Source organism: Oratosquilla oratoria, chromosome 19 (assembly GCF_046742065.1).
Source record: "Oratosquilla oratoria isolate Oo_2021 chromosome 19, ASM4674206v1, whole genome shotgun sequence".
NCBI lineage: Eukaryota > Metazoa > Arthropoda > Malacostraca > Stomatopoda > Squillidae > Oratosquilla > Oratosquilla oratoria.
The window spans coordinates 18866441-18878866 of record NC_134795.1 but is presented as its reverse complement, the minus strand read 5'-3'; the positions used below and the strand labels follow the sequence as shown (position 1 = coordinate 18878866).

Genomic DNA, 12426 nt, shown 5'->3' with positions numbered 1-12426 from the left:
GATATTTTGATGAATGGAGGGGAGGGGATGGGGGAGTTAGGGAGTTGGTTATGTGTGAATGATATTTTGACGCAGCCCGAAGGGATTTTTCCCCGTCTTCTCTTTTTGTGCATGAGGGGACGGAGAAGATGGGGAGGGGGGTCGCCGACTAAATGAAGTGTCCTTGCTGTGGATATGCTGTGTCTTGCAGTGGGTGTGCTGTATCTTGCTACGTTGTTTCCTGGTCCAGGGCAGTGGGCGAGATGCAGGATGATCCGTTATCCAGGAGGAGCCAAGATGAGAGGGTGGTGGATGGGAGTGGAGTGGGTGGAGATGAAATGGGTGCGAGTGGAATCATGTTTTTTGACTTTGGCTATCTCCCTGGTAAGGGTGAAAGTCCCCTTAGTATATGTATGTATGTATGTATGTATGAATAGGCTATACCCCAAATCCTCAGGATGCAGTCTAAAATATTTATCGGGAGTATTAACAACAGTAATAATAATGATAAATGTTAATAACAATGCAATAATGATAATGATTATAATAATAATAGTAATGGTAATGATGATGATGATGATGATGATGATGATGATGATGATGATGATGATGATGATGATGATGATGATGATGATGATGATAATAATGATAATAATGATGATAATAATGATAATAATAATAATCATTATAATAATTATGATAATAATAATAACAATAATAATAATGATAACAATAATAATAACAATATTGATAATAACAATAAGTTTTGTGATTTGTGTTGCATATACAGTGTATATGTCACTGTATGGAATATTGACTATGTGTTAGTCAATATATTAAATATTTTAGTGACACCCCTACAACCCAGAGTCACGTAGCATTATTTTATGATTGCACACACACACACACACACACACACACACACACACACACACACACACACACACACACACACACACACACACACACACACACACACACACACACACACACAGAGAGAGAGAGAGAGAGAGAGAGAGAGAGAGAGAGAGAGAGAGAGAGAGAGAGAGAGAGAGAGAGAGAGAGAGAGGGAGGGGGGCAAGAACAAATCCATCTTTGCAAATACTCCTCGAAATGATTATCTCCGATGTAGCAATTCAAAACGTTTGATGGTCTTCGCACATGCCATCTGCTTGTCGTTAACTTCCTGTAAAGACGTTTAGATCAAAGAGAGTAAACGTTAAGTATCGGAAGTATAACGTTCTGCAATATGAGAGGAGCTATATAAAACCCATACCAAAGACCTACCGATCACAAACTCTTCTATTCCTCAAGTGTATCAACTGGACGTGGAAGAAAGTAGACAGAATTTGATAAGAAATATTTTAATACTTGTCTGCACTGTATCAACTCGACGTGGAAGAAAGTAGTAGACAGAATTTGATAAGAGGTTTTCATGATATTTGCCTGTACTGGATCTTCCGTTTGAAGTTTGAGCCTAAGAAAACTCGAAGCGACTTGACGTCATCAACATGACCCGCTCTATGCAACAGTAAGTAGAAATTAAATATTCATCCTATTCTATGTAATGTAACTCAATAGAATAGGAAAACCTGCTCAGTACAACTGATATCATTGTGGTATTTTGTTTGACTGGATTGTACTGCATGGTACTATAGTACATTTGCTGCACTTCAGATCACGTTTCTATCAGAGGCCTATAGTTCCATATTCCCTAATATTCCCTACTATTTGAACAAAAATATAAAGCGTTCTTAACACGACGCTGCTTTTATTTGCTCTGGACAAGCATCTTGAACCATTAACGATTAAAATAATAAATTCGCAATGTCTGTTTGACACTGCGATAAAGTTAAACATGTTCAACATTACCGCTCGCATCAAGCGTTTCAGTAGCGAATACATGACCTAGCGTCTTAAGAATAGGTTTGTCGTCTATCAGTTCAAATGGAAATATGCGTTTCTGTCAAATTTAGTATTAACAGCTAAAATCAAGAAATATATGAGGTCGCAGCATTACCTATAGATCGAGACATGTAATATGAGAGATTGGTTTTTTGTATCATGAGCTCTGAACTCTCATTCAGAAGGGTAATAACTGTCGATCACGAGTCCAGTATGTGGACCGGGACAGTGGTGAATTACACACACACACACACACACACACACACACACACACACACACACACACACACACACACACACACACACACACACACACACACACACACACACACACACACACACACACACACACACACACACACACGACTCGGTGGCGCGGTTGGTAGAGTCCCAGACTGTCAGTATGGTGGTACCGGCGGTACCTGGTTCGAATCCTGCCCAGGGCTGTAATTATATCAGAATCGTTGCGCTTCGGGTCGTTGCTCCAACTCTCGTGGGCGGGGAGCTGGGTGTGTGTGTGCGTGTAAGGTCATAGCATTACCCATAGATCGGTCATACGAGCACTGAGCTCTCTTCCGGGAGGGAAATAGCAGTCGATCACGAGTCCAACACGTGATCCAAAGACCAAGGTCAATCACACACACACATCATGAAATCAATCCACCCTCGCAATTACACAACATCTGGAGATATACAGACATCAGCCACTGGCTTCGTTCACACGCTCATGCTCCCGTATGTTCTGCACATATCCGGCACATGTTTCTGACGTCAGGCTTCTGCATTACGCACAAACGTTTGGATCACCCTACCAGTGACGCAACGTTACGTTATGGGCGTAAGCTCCCCCATTGTTGGAGAAATTATATTAATAATTAAAAAAAAAAAATCCTACGTTAATCTGATCCATAGGGGTGTTAATATATTCCCTCGCTTTCCTTGACTATTTTGCGTTATCTTAATAATATGAACCAATAAAGAAAAAAGTGAATAAAAGAAGAAAGAAAAAGAGAAAGAAGACAGTTTTTCGTTAAAGGTACAACATGTACTTACAAAGTACAAAGCATATTATCATAAAAATCTATGTAGGCTATGTATGCCTCTGTTATGCAATTTTGGATTCATGATATAGAGCTAACATCTTCATTGCTAAGAGGGATTTTTCCCACAGCTGAATAAATTCGCTTTGCGACAGCTAAATAAAATATTGTCATGTGTTTATGGTGTTAAATATTACTGTTGTATTTTGTTAGACTACATCGCATTGTATCATATAATACAAATAGTGGCATTTGCCATTGATATCATAGACTGACTTTTTGTATATGTTAATTAAATCTAATACGCGAGTTTCACTCATAAATATGAGACAGTTTACAATGTCCTAAATCATCGTCACTTAGCTCTGTATATCTTTATTGAATGGCCCTTCCTTTGAAAATGGCACAAATGTCATTTCACCCTGTAATCTACTCTCATTATACTCCGTTTTTTCCCCTCAAACCTTGTATTGTTCAAACATTCTCTGACATTTTGAGAAAAACTCGTAAAACCCATGTTCTCATTAAGTCGTTATTTTTACTGAATCCAGGACGACGATTTTGTTAAGAGTGTCCCAGACATAACTCAATGATTCAGCTGTACCTCTACATCTCTTTTGTAAATTTATCCAGTACTTATAGCTCGCCTTCATTTTGAAATTAGAAGTAAACTAAGCAATTTGCAGTGGCGTGTCTATTCAAATAACACAATTTTAACGGTCTTTCCACCGATTGCGTTGGGTTGTTAGCGTTTATTGATTTAAACAATTTAAAATATTTTTCCTCCATTTTCATTGGGTTTCCTTCAATAACTCTGTCCAAAATTCGTTCCTGGCCTGTTACTGGAACCTTCTGTATATTTCTTAGTGCATCATTATTAAGTAGCAAGTCTTCGTAAAGTTTATTTCCATCTTAGACTTTTAATTTTCTATACCTCCTATACCATTATTTTTTCTATGAGTTCATTTTGTTCTTCTTTTAAAATATACTTTCTATTTCTCCCTGTGATTCCCTTCTTTTTATATATTTTTTTAGTAATCCCAAGTAAATTATTACTTGAGACTCAGTCTACATTCCTTACATTTATTGATAAGGTCATTTGTACTGGTTATTGGCTTAAATTGCTTGTTTCTAAATGGCACGGTCTCTTTTACTCTGTATTTTAATTTGCTATGATGACTGTTTCCCTGTTACAAACAAAGCCGTTTGTTTTTCTTTCTCCATAGTATCCGTTTTTAAGTTAACTTGTGGTCGTTCAAGACACGAGTTCGAATGTTACTTTGAACTCGCTACCACCACATTTAGACACAACTTTAATATTATCTTTAATGTTCCTGGCGCACCATATAGAGCAACGTTTCCCTGTAGGGATTTGTGGAGACTAATTCACGTGAACAATCATTCCCAGTGCGTTGCGAAAATTTAGTCGTTTCTTTTTCCGTTCACTGAATAGGTCGTTTCTTTTTTTTTTCGATTATTTGCTACGGTAACGTTTTCGTTGTTGTCTTCCTTCTCAATTGGTGATCTAGCCTACTTGTCTATATTCTTTGGTCTTGTTTTGTTTATCTACCTTGGAAGTATTTTCCGCTTTCTCTTTTCTTCTCGAAACTGAAATTCTCCTTCACTACATTCACGGATGGTTGAATCCAAACTCATTTTCACTGTTGTGACTATATCACTCTTTTCTCTCCCATTGTCATGACTGTAAGTGAATGCCCGTGCCTCCAGGTCTCTCTCTATCTATCTATCTCTGTCTCGTTTTAGGATCAGCTTCCGGGTTCAAACTCGGCCCAGAGACCTGCGAGGGCTTGCCACTCGTCCAGGGACGGAACGACTCAACCCCGAGGGCACGAAGACCTCCTGGGCAGGAAGAACGGTCCCAGCAGCGGCGTCCCTGCTCTTCCTGGTATCCTGCGCGATCTCCCCGTGCGGGTGCTGGCCCTTGGGAGGAGGAGGAGGAGGGGCCAGCTCCGTCCAGGCGACCATCGTCAACGGGACGCGGGTCGTCCTCCAGAACCGGTCCGCTGCCTTCCTCTTCTGCAGTGCCACCGTGGATCGATTCAGCCCGAGCTTCGACTACGAGGTGGTCTGGGAGAAGACCACGAGGAGCTGCGACGAGTGCCCGACCCAGGAAGAGCTCCTCCTCCCCTGGTCGGCGAAGGAGGATCCTTCCAGGCCCTTCGTCCTGGGCAACAAGTTCCAGATGCCCCACGGCTATCTGTTATTCCCGGAGGCTAAGCGGGACCAGGAGGGCCTGTACCACTGCCGGGTGTTCCGCAATGGAGTTCCTCTCCACGCCCAGACGGTGGAGGTGCAGGTGCAGGAGGTGGAGGTGCAGGTGCAGGAGGTGGAGGTGCAGGTGCAGGAGGTGGAGGTGCAGGTGCAGGAGGTGGAGGAGTAGCAGGGCCCCTCGGAGGGCGCGGCCGGTGGCCACCGCTGGAGCGACAACGACGATGACGACCGCCGAAGGAAGAAGAATACGTGGACCGCACCTCAAGGGATGATGCCCGTGCTTCCGTCCGATTTTTTATCATATTTATTGTGTATTTATTGTATATGGAGACTTTGTGTCTCTCCCCATTCTAAAATGGGAGGGGGGAAGGGGTTTAAAGTATGTTTCCACTCTTGGGGGGAGGATAGGTTGGGGGATAACCCCCTCCCCAGTTCCGTTCTATGCAGTCGCCTTGTTATCAAACACGTATGAGGGCATTAAAGCTTACTCTTACCTCCCCCGGCTCCTTCCCTCCGCCAAAGCACAACGTGTAATTAAACAAAATATTCAAGTGTGACAACTAGTCCTGTCTTCCTTTCAACCTGTCATACCAGAACAGTCCTTCAACGGCTTCTGTCGGGTGAATAAAATCACTTGGCGACACCAATAATGAGCATAAAGAGTGGAAGGTTGGCACCAAAGGTGATAACGTTCATTCCCTTTGGTCCTTTTTAAAATGTAACCCAGTGATTCTCAAAATTGGGGCCACGGGGGTCCCAAAGGAAACCACGACAACAATTTAGGGGTGGGGGTGGGGTGGAGGGGGGGGCCATGGCCTGCAGCTACAAATTATATATTTTTACATTATGTTATGTAAGTTAAACATATCACAAGTATCTGTCAAATATAATATAATTATGATTGTCAACTTTATAATAAAGCAAAGGATTTCTCTTCATGAACAATTTATTATCCTTATTATTATTCTTATATATGTATATGTATATATATACGTATATATATATATATATATATATATATATATATGTATATATATATATATATATATATATATATATATTTATATATATATATGTATATATATATTGTGATGGGGTAGGATTTGTGAGAAAAATTAATGGGAAGCCACACGAATGTTAAGAATTCGTGAAGCGGGGAATGTACTGAAAAACGTTGAAAACCAGTAATCTAGCCCCTATCGTGTCTGGTGACACTTTTGCTTTCACTGTGTTTGTCGCCAGGCTACTTAATTAACTTACGTGGTAGCCAAAAGGCTTTCTTCAGCTGAAAGAAACCTCACAGCAAGAGAAGATAAAACATTCCCCACCCTATGTCTATATATAATGATAATTCTAAGCCATCAACTTCGAGAAAATCGAGGAATCATACATGCAGAACTTGAAGTGATGTGCAGCCAAGGATTCGAACCTGCGCTAGCACGTGACAAGTGATAGTGACAGACTGCGCCATCAATATATATATATATATATATATATATATATATATATATATATATATATACATTTGTGTGTGTGTGTGTGTGTGTGTGTGTGTGTGTGAGTGTGTGTACGTATATATATATATATATATATATAATATATGTATATATATATATGTATATATATATGTGTATATATATATATATATATATATATATATTTATATATATATATATATGTACAACACTGAATGGGTCCCAGTGAACAGATTTACATTTATCACCCACAATTCACTTTAATTTCATGCCATCAACGTCGAAGAACTCGAACGGAGGCATGCGCGCAGAAATTGATACGTGGTCAAGCGTTTACATACTACCAATTGTACTGTCATGGTGGGTTGAACGCAACAATTCGTGTATATGTATGTAACTCGAGCATACAAATATAAAAAAATGCGCTTGACTTGAATACTCTATTGATAGCTCAATTGGTTTAGTCAATAGTCATTTGTTACATGTTAGCTTTGGTTCGAGTCCTTCGCTAGACTACGTATCAATTTCTGCGTGTATGCCTCCGTTCGAGTTCCTCAATGTGGATGGATTAGAATTAAAGAGAATTGTGGGTTATATATATATATATATATATATATATATATATATATATATATATATATATATATATATATATATATATATATATATATATTGATGTTTGCTATCTGGCACTCTCAACAGTAATGAGGTTATCTTACTATCATAAAAATAGATATTCAATGAACATTTACTGCACTGGGTTCCCGGAGTACGCAGAAGCTTCTGTCATCTCGCGTGAAATATACGTTGAGAAAACCTATGATCTAGAATTGAAGATTATGAAACATGACTATAAATTGTGAAACAAGATAGTACATATGCCCCCAAAAGGCCCGCCTGACAAAGAAAGGAAACGTAACATACGACAGCTTATTCCAAGCAATAAGGTCGAGTAAAAACGACTTCGATTACAAATGTTCGTGTTTTTTTTTTTTCAAATCTCCAAATGTTAATTTACTATTACTTCATTTATTGAGAAACTAAATGGCGTACTATAAAACATTCAACCTATACAAATGCTAGACACATTTTTGAAGCATTGACAAGGAATCTTAAAATACTACCGGCGAAGTTTCTTCATGATATTCGAATCCATGAAATCTTATAAAAATAGGCCATTGAAACGGATGTGATAGTATAGAAGTCAATAAGCGGGATAGAATTCTAGCGGAGCCGGTAGAATGTATTAAAATCAGAAGCATTAATAATGCTTCTGATTTTAATACATAACCATAATGCTGCATCATGATTTAGCTGAATACACACCTAAACTACATAGATTACGGTTTATAAATTGGTTACTTTGTTTTGCCTGTCTTGCGTAAAATGTCTAAGTGCATACAGTCTCGTTAAGGACCGAAATGTCTTATCTCTTTATGTTTTGTTGGATAGCACTTAGTTCTATATCTCTCCTTGTTATTTAGTATATTTTTTACGTTCATAGTTGCATTTCTTTAAAAAAATACATCATAATGGGTTTTCTTTCGCAAGGAGTTTCTTATCTAATATATTCCAAAGTTACCCCTTTCTAATGTGATCCTGTTCCTCGATAACGAGCTTTGATTATTTTGTTTTTATCTCATTATGTGGACAGTAGTATCACTCCTGAATGTGATTAAACCAGGAATCAAAAGGAAATATTTCGGAAACTATAAATATGATCAGTGGTTTTGTGTCCACCCCCGTAAATTGGAAATTCTTCGTCCAGTGGGGGACATTGGTCCCTTAATTCTTTCGGCCTGGATGAATCTTATGATTTTAGAAGGGTAAAAAGTTGCCCAATATATTGATTCCCACAATGCACCAATAATTCATTCCGCATGTGTAAACAATACAAACGTCAGTACCAACCTTTTCTAAATTATATGTAACAACACTTTTGTTGAAATAAACATTACCTGAACATTAAAACAATCGTTCTGGTAAAATACCCGTTCAAAACAGAACTGATTGGTTATATCAGACAAGCTTGGTGAAAGTAAAACGACAAAAATCAACTAATCACAGCCCACAAATCCTGTTGTAACGACTGCGTATCAGTTGCAACGGATTTCAACGGCAAAGCACATCGACTAAAATCCAACTGGTACAAATTAGAAACAAAGGTAAATTAGACCACAACAATGACAACAACCCTACGGTCTATGATAATGACATGCAGAAAAAAAACTGGGGAAACAAAATTATAGTTTAAATAAACAAAATCGTCTATGACTGTAAAATGATAATTGAAAAACATATGTTATAAAGGCGATATTGCTTTCATTTGGTGAAGATGAACGAATGGGTGACACCTACTTTCCTTCGGCAAATAGTCTGCTTTAATCTTTGCGTCCAGCGGTTTGTGGCAATGTGCAGCCTATAAAAAGAACCCAGGACAAGTTGGCGAGTGCAGTGGAGAACAACAGCAACAACAAGATGTACCGGGTAAGGGAACTTGTACGTGATGGACGATACAAATGGAGCAGCTTTGAGGTGTATTGTACTTCTGTACGTTTCCTCTCTCTTTACAGTGCCTTCTTACCGTACTCGCCCTCGTCAGCGAAGCTAATGCAGCACAGTTGTATGGTCATCTGCGCCCACAATTAGTCGGTACCCATGGTCTCGGGTCCAACGTCGTGCTCGGAGGCGGCAACTTCGTTCATGACTTTAAGCTACCTGGTGACCTGGTATTCCAGACCTCGGGCGGCCACGGTGTTTCCCAAGGTGCAGGAGGATCGCCAGCCCAACGACTGGACCTGCAGGTCTTCCAGGAACAAGGCTCCCCCCAACGACTGGACCTGCAGGTCTTCCAGGAACAAGGCTCCCCCCAACCTTCCGGAGGTTCGCCGGACCAGGGACTAGGCTTGCAAGTCTTGCAGGGTCTAGTTCGCCCAGGTGTCAACCCTATTAGGGTATCTACCCAAGGACCCCTAACGACCTCCCAAGAGCCAATCGTCGGATCTCCTGAAGGCCCGACTCAAACTTTCCCAAGTCGGGAAGTACACATTCCTAGATTACCTTACACTATATCTAGGGTCACCACACAGGCAAGATTACCCTATCAAGTAATGCATGAATAATTTCATGTGCCCATCTCGACTCCCCCCTCCTCCTCCCCCACAGCCTCGTTAACTTTCTACCTTCCAGGTGATCTCCACGGTTACGCTGACTGTTGCCGTAACTTCGGACTTCATAACTCCTATCCACGCAACTCGAACAACTACTCTAGTTCAACTACTACCCTCCCGCGAGTACAAAGCTTCTAAACCGGACACCAGAACAATAGTTGTCAACCGATCCCTAACACGTGTAAGTCTTTCTAGTCCCCGATATCAAACTAAAACTACGACTTTTTTCCGTACGACTAAAACTTCGTATCTTCTCTACAGGTAGATACAACGACATTAACATCAACTGAACCTCGAGACTTCACCGTCCTAGCAGAAACCCCGGTCCTAAGTACAGTAACGAATACTCGAACATTCCTCTACTCGATTACCCACATCCTCACCACTCACGTTGTAAGCAAATTTTCTTTGCTTAGAATAGATTAATTGTAATCTACTTCAAAACCCTAATGCTCTCCTTTTTTTCAGACCAAAAGGGACCATACTTACGTCACGGTAACTCTTCAACTGCCTCCTACGGAAACAGTAACTTCCACTTCTGTACTGGTCACTACACTGTACACCACAATTGTCTACCCCACTGTACGCAATCAACATTAAATAAAATTTCATTTAATTTCTAGTCTAGTTTGCTCTGCTCGCCCCCACACGAGCTAACGTGATACCCTAATGACTTTCCACAACGAACCAGGTTAAGTTACGACCCAATCGTAACGCAGTCTGACAATACACGGCCCTCCTAACTAGTACCTTAGTGGGATTCCACTTGTAACGCAAAACAGGCTAACGATGGCAATGCCCCCCCACCCGAAAAACTAGTCCCTTACTGAGATTCCCCCTCACTAAGACTGAAATTCTGGACCCAAGAGTCCTTGGTCAAGACTCGAAGACTCGAAGACCCTTAGACCAAACCCCTAAACTCTCTAAGCAAGGCTTGCTAACCTTGCAACTCGAAGGTCTGCAATACTAACCTGCAAACTGTGAAATACTCTTAAACTACTACCAGCGTGATGGTAGGCATCGCATTCATTTAGTCTTCTCAACTAGGTAATACGGAACAATAGAGGTACCAAACCTCTACATCGATAAGGTTTAGAAAACGACCTACGTCTGCACGTACTTTTGTACGAAGACTTCGTACACATGCTGAAAACGCGCAAATGACAAGCAATGCAACGTCTCCCAGGTTAGAGTATACCTGGGCTCTTGTGCAGTATTCGGAATTCCTCGGTCCCAAAAATTACAACCCTGTCTCCCATAAGCACAAACGGGTCGGACGACCCCCTCCCCCCCCCCCCTCGGCTGAGCCCGCTCACGGTAAAAAAGAAATGCAAACCCACTACATACCTCGACAATGAAACTGCAACCCGGACCAACCACAAAGCTCCGCAAATACAACCCACTAAACCTACGGAACATCGTGCCATTCACCCTAACGGCCTGTCATCCTACCCAAAAACCCGTGTACTCGCCTTCATCATAGTCTCGTCAATAAACGCATGCGTCCCGTCCCCTTGTCCAATAAGACTTACGACCCTTCCACTGCAAAAAGGCTAAAGAGAAGCTAGATATAAACTTACAGGGATAGCGCCAATAAACCCCCACCCCAGAAATTCCAAACCATTTCCAGTGTCAACCCTGGATCTCTCCTGCCCACATTTCCCACAGCCCCACATTCAGCGTGAAAGCTAAAATTTACCCCATCCCAGCACTAACCAAGCATACTAAGTAAACCATATGCAAGCCTCCTTAGGTCTCCCAATCTTCCAGGCCCAAATGGTAGATTACATACAATCCTAACAACGCCTAGTTGACAAATCCTACACATCTCCAAAGAACGCAACTCCATTAGCTCCAATATACAGCGGAACTCCCATTGCCAAAGATTCCCCTTGCTGTATTTTCAAATCTTTAACTAAACTCTTACTATAGTTTATCTTCACTTGGGTAACAAAGCATTTCAAAATGGAAAGGCTCTAGATCAGGGTTTCTTGATTTAATTAAAAAAATCGCCCCCCCCCCCCCATTGGAAAAACTATTGAAATATCAATTTAATGTTCTCGCGTGGTTTTAATGAAATCCTTGGGCCTGGTGCTTTGCTGCCTAGATCTTTTATTAGGCTTAACATTTGTCAGACAATACCTGTGACGTTTTTCGCCCCCTGGGGGGCGATATCACCCCCGTTGAGTGACTGCGCAGGAGTCTAAAGACTCCTGCGCTTGGCTGAGAATGCAAAACAAATCTTAGACTAATGAATCGGTAAATACCTTTTAATAAAATCGACGTACGAAATAGAAGGCGGTTTAAGATGGAAATGGACAAGAACTGGTTTACCAACTGGTTAACGAATAGAAATAATTTAGTAACAATGTATTGGTGCTGAAATAAGTCTAAAAGTTTAGATAACTGGATAGAGGGGAAAGGTGTTAAGGGACATGGGAACTGCCTAGTGTAGGCTTTAGTCTTGCATTATTTGTGTAAAGGGGTATAGTTAGTGGAATGGCTAGTGAGGTTTTGATGTCTAAGGGAGGAGAGGGTGCCGGAAGACTGGAGGAACGACTATTTCCGCTTTACAAAGTAAAAGGACAAAGGAAGTAGTTTTAGAGGGATCATTCTGTAGATAGA

General features: G+C 40.9%; 2 protein-coding genes across 2 annotated transcripts; both read left to right on the top strand.

The window, feature by feature from the left end:
- The first annotated feature begins 1288 nt into the window (after positions 1–1288).
- On the top strand, positions 1289–5925 carry LOC143035508 (uncharacterized). Its single transcript, XM_076202374.1, has 2 exons — positions 1289–1510; positions 4689–5925. Exons 1-2 carry the CDS (start codon positions 1491–1493, stop codon positions 5323–5325), a joined length of 657 nt encoding a protein of 218 aa, XP_076058489.1. The 5' UTR covers positions 1289–1490; the 3' UTR covers positions 5326–5925.
- Positions 5926–8978: 3053 nt separating this feature from the next.
- LOC143035507 (uncharacterized) lies at positions 8979–10423 on the top strand. The gene is made up of 5 exons (XM_076202373.1): positions 8979–9118; positions 9205–9720; positions 9821–9982; positions 10063–10194; positions 10270–10423. The coding sequence occupies exons 1-5, from the start codon at positions 9110–9112 to the stop codon at positions 10399–10401; spliced, it is 951 nt and encodes a 316-aa protein (XP_076058488.1). The 5' UTR covers positions 8979–9109; the 3' UTR covers positions 10402–10423.
- The last annotated feature ends 2003 nt before the right edge of the window (positions 10424–12426 follow it).

Coding starts and splice junctions, on each gene's coding strand:
- LOC143035508 (XM_076202374.1), top strand. CDS start 1,491: ATGACCCGCTCTATGCAACA. Junction 1,511..4,688: donor ATGACCCGCTCTATGCAACA/GTAAGTAGAAAT, acceptor GTCTCGTTTTAG/GATCAGCTTCCGGGTTCAAA.
- LOC143035507 (XM_076202373.1), top strand. Junction 9,721..9,820: donor TATCTAGGGTCACCACACAG/GCAAGATTACCC, acceptor TCTACCTTCCAG/GTGATCTCCACGGTTACGCT. Junction 10,195..10,269: donor ACATCCTCACCACTCACGTT/GTAAGCAAATTT, acceptor CCTTTTTTTCAG/ACCAAAAGGGACCATACTTA.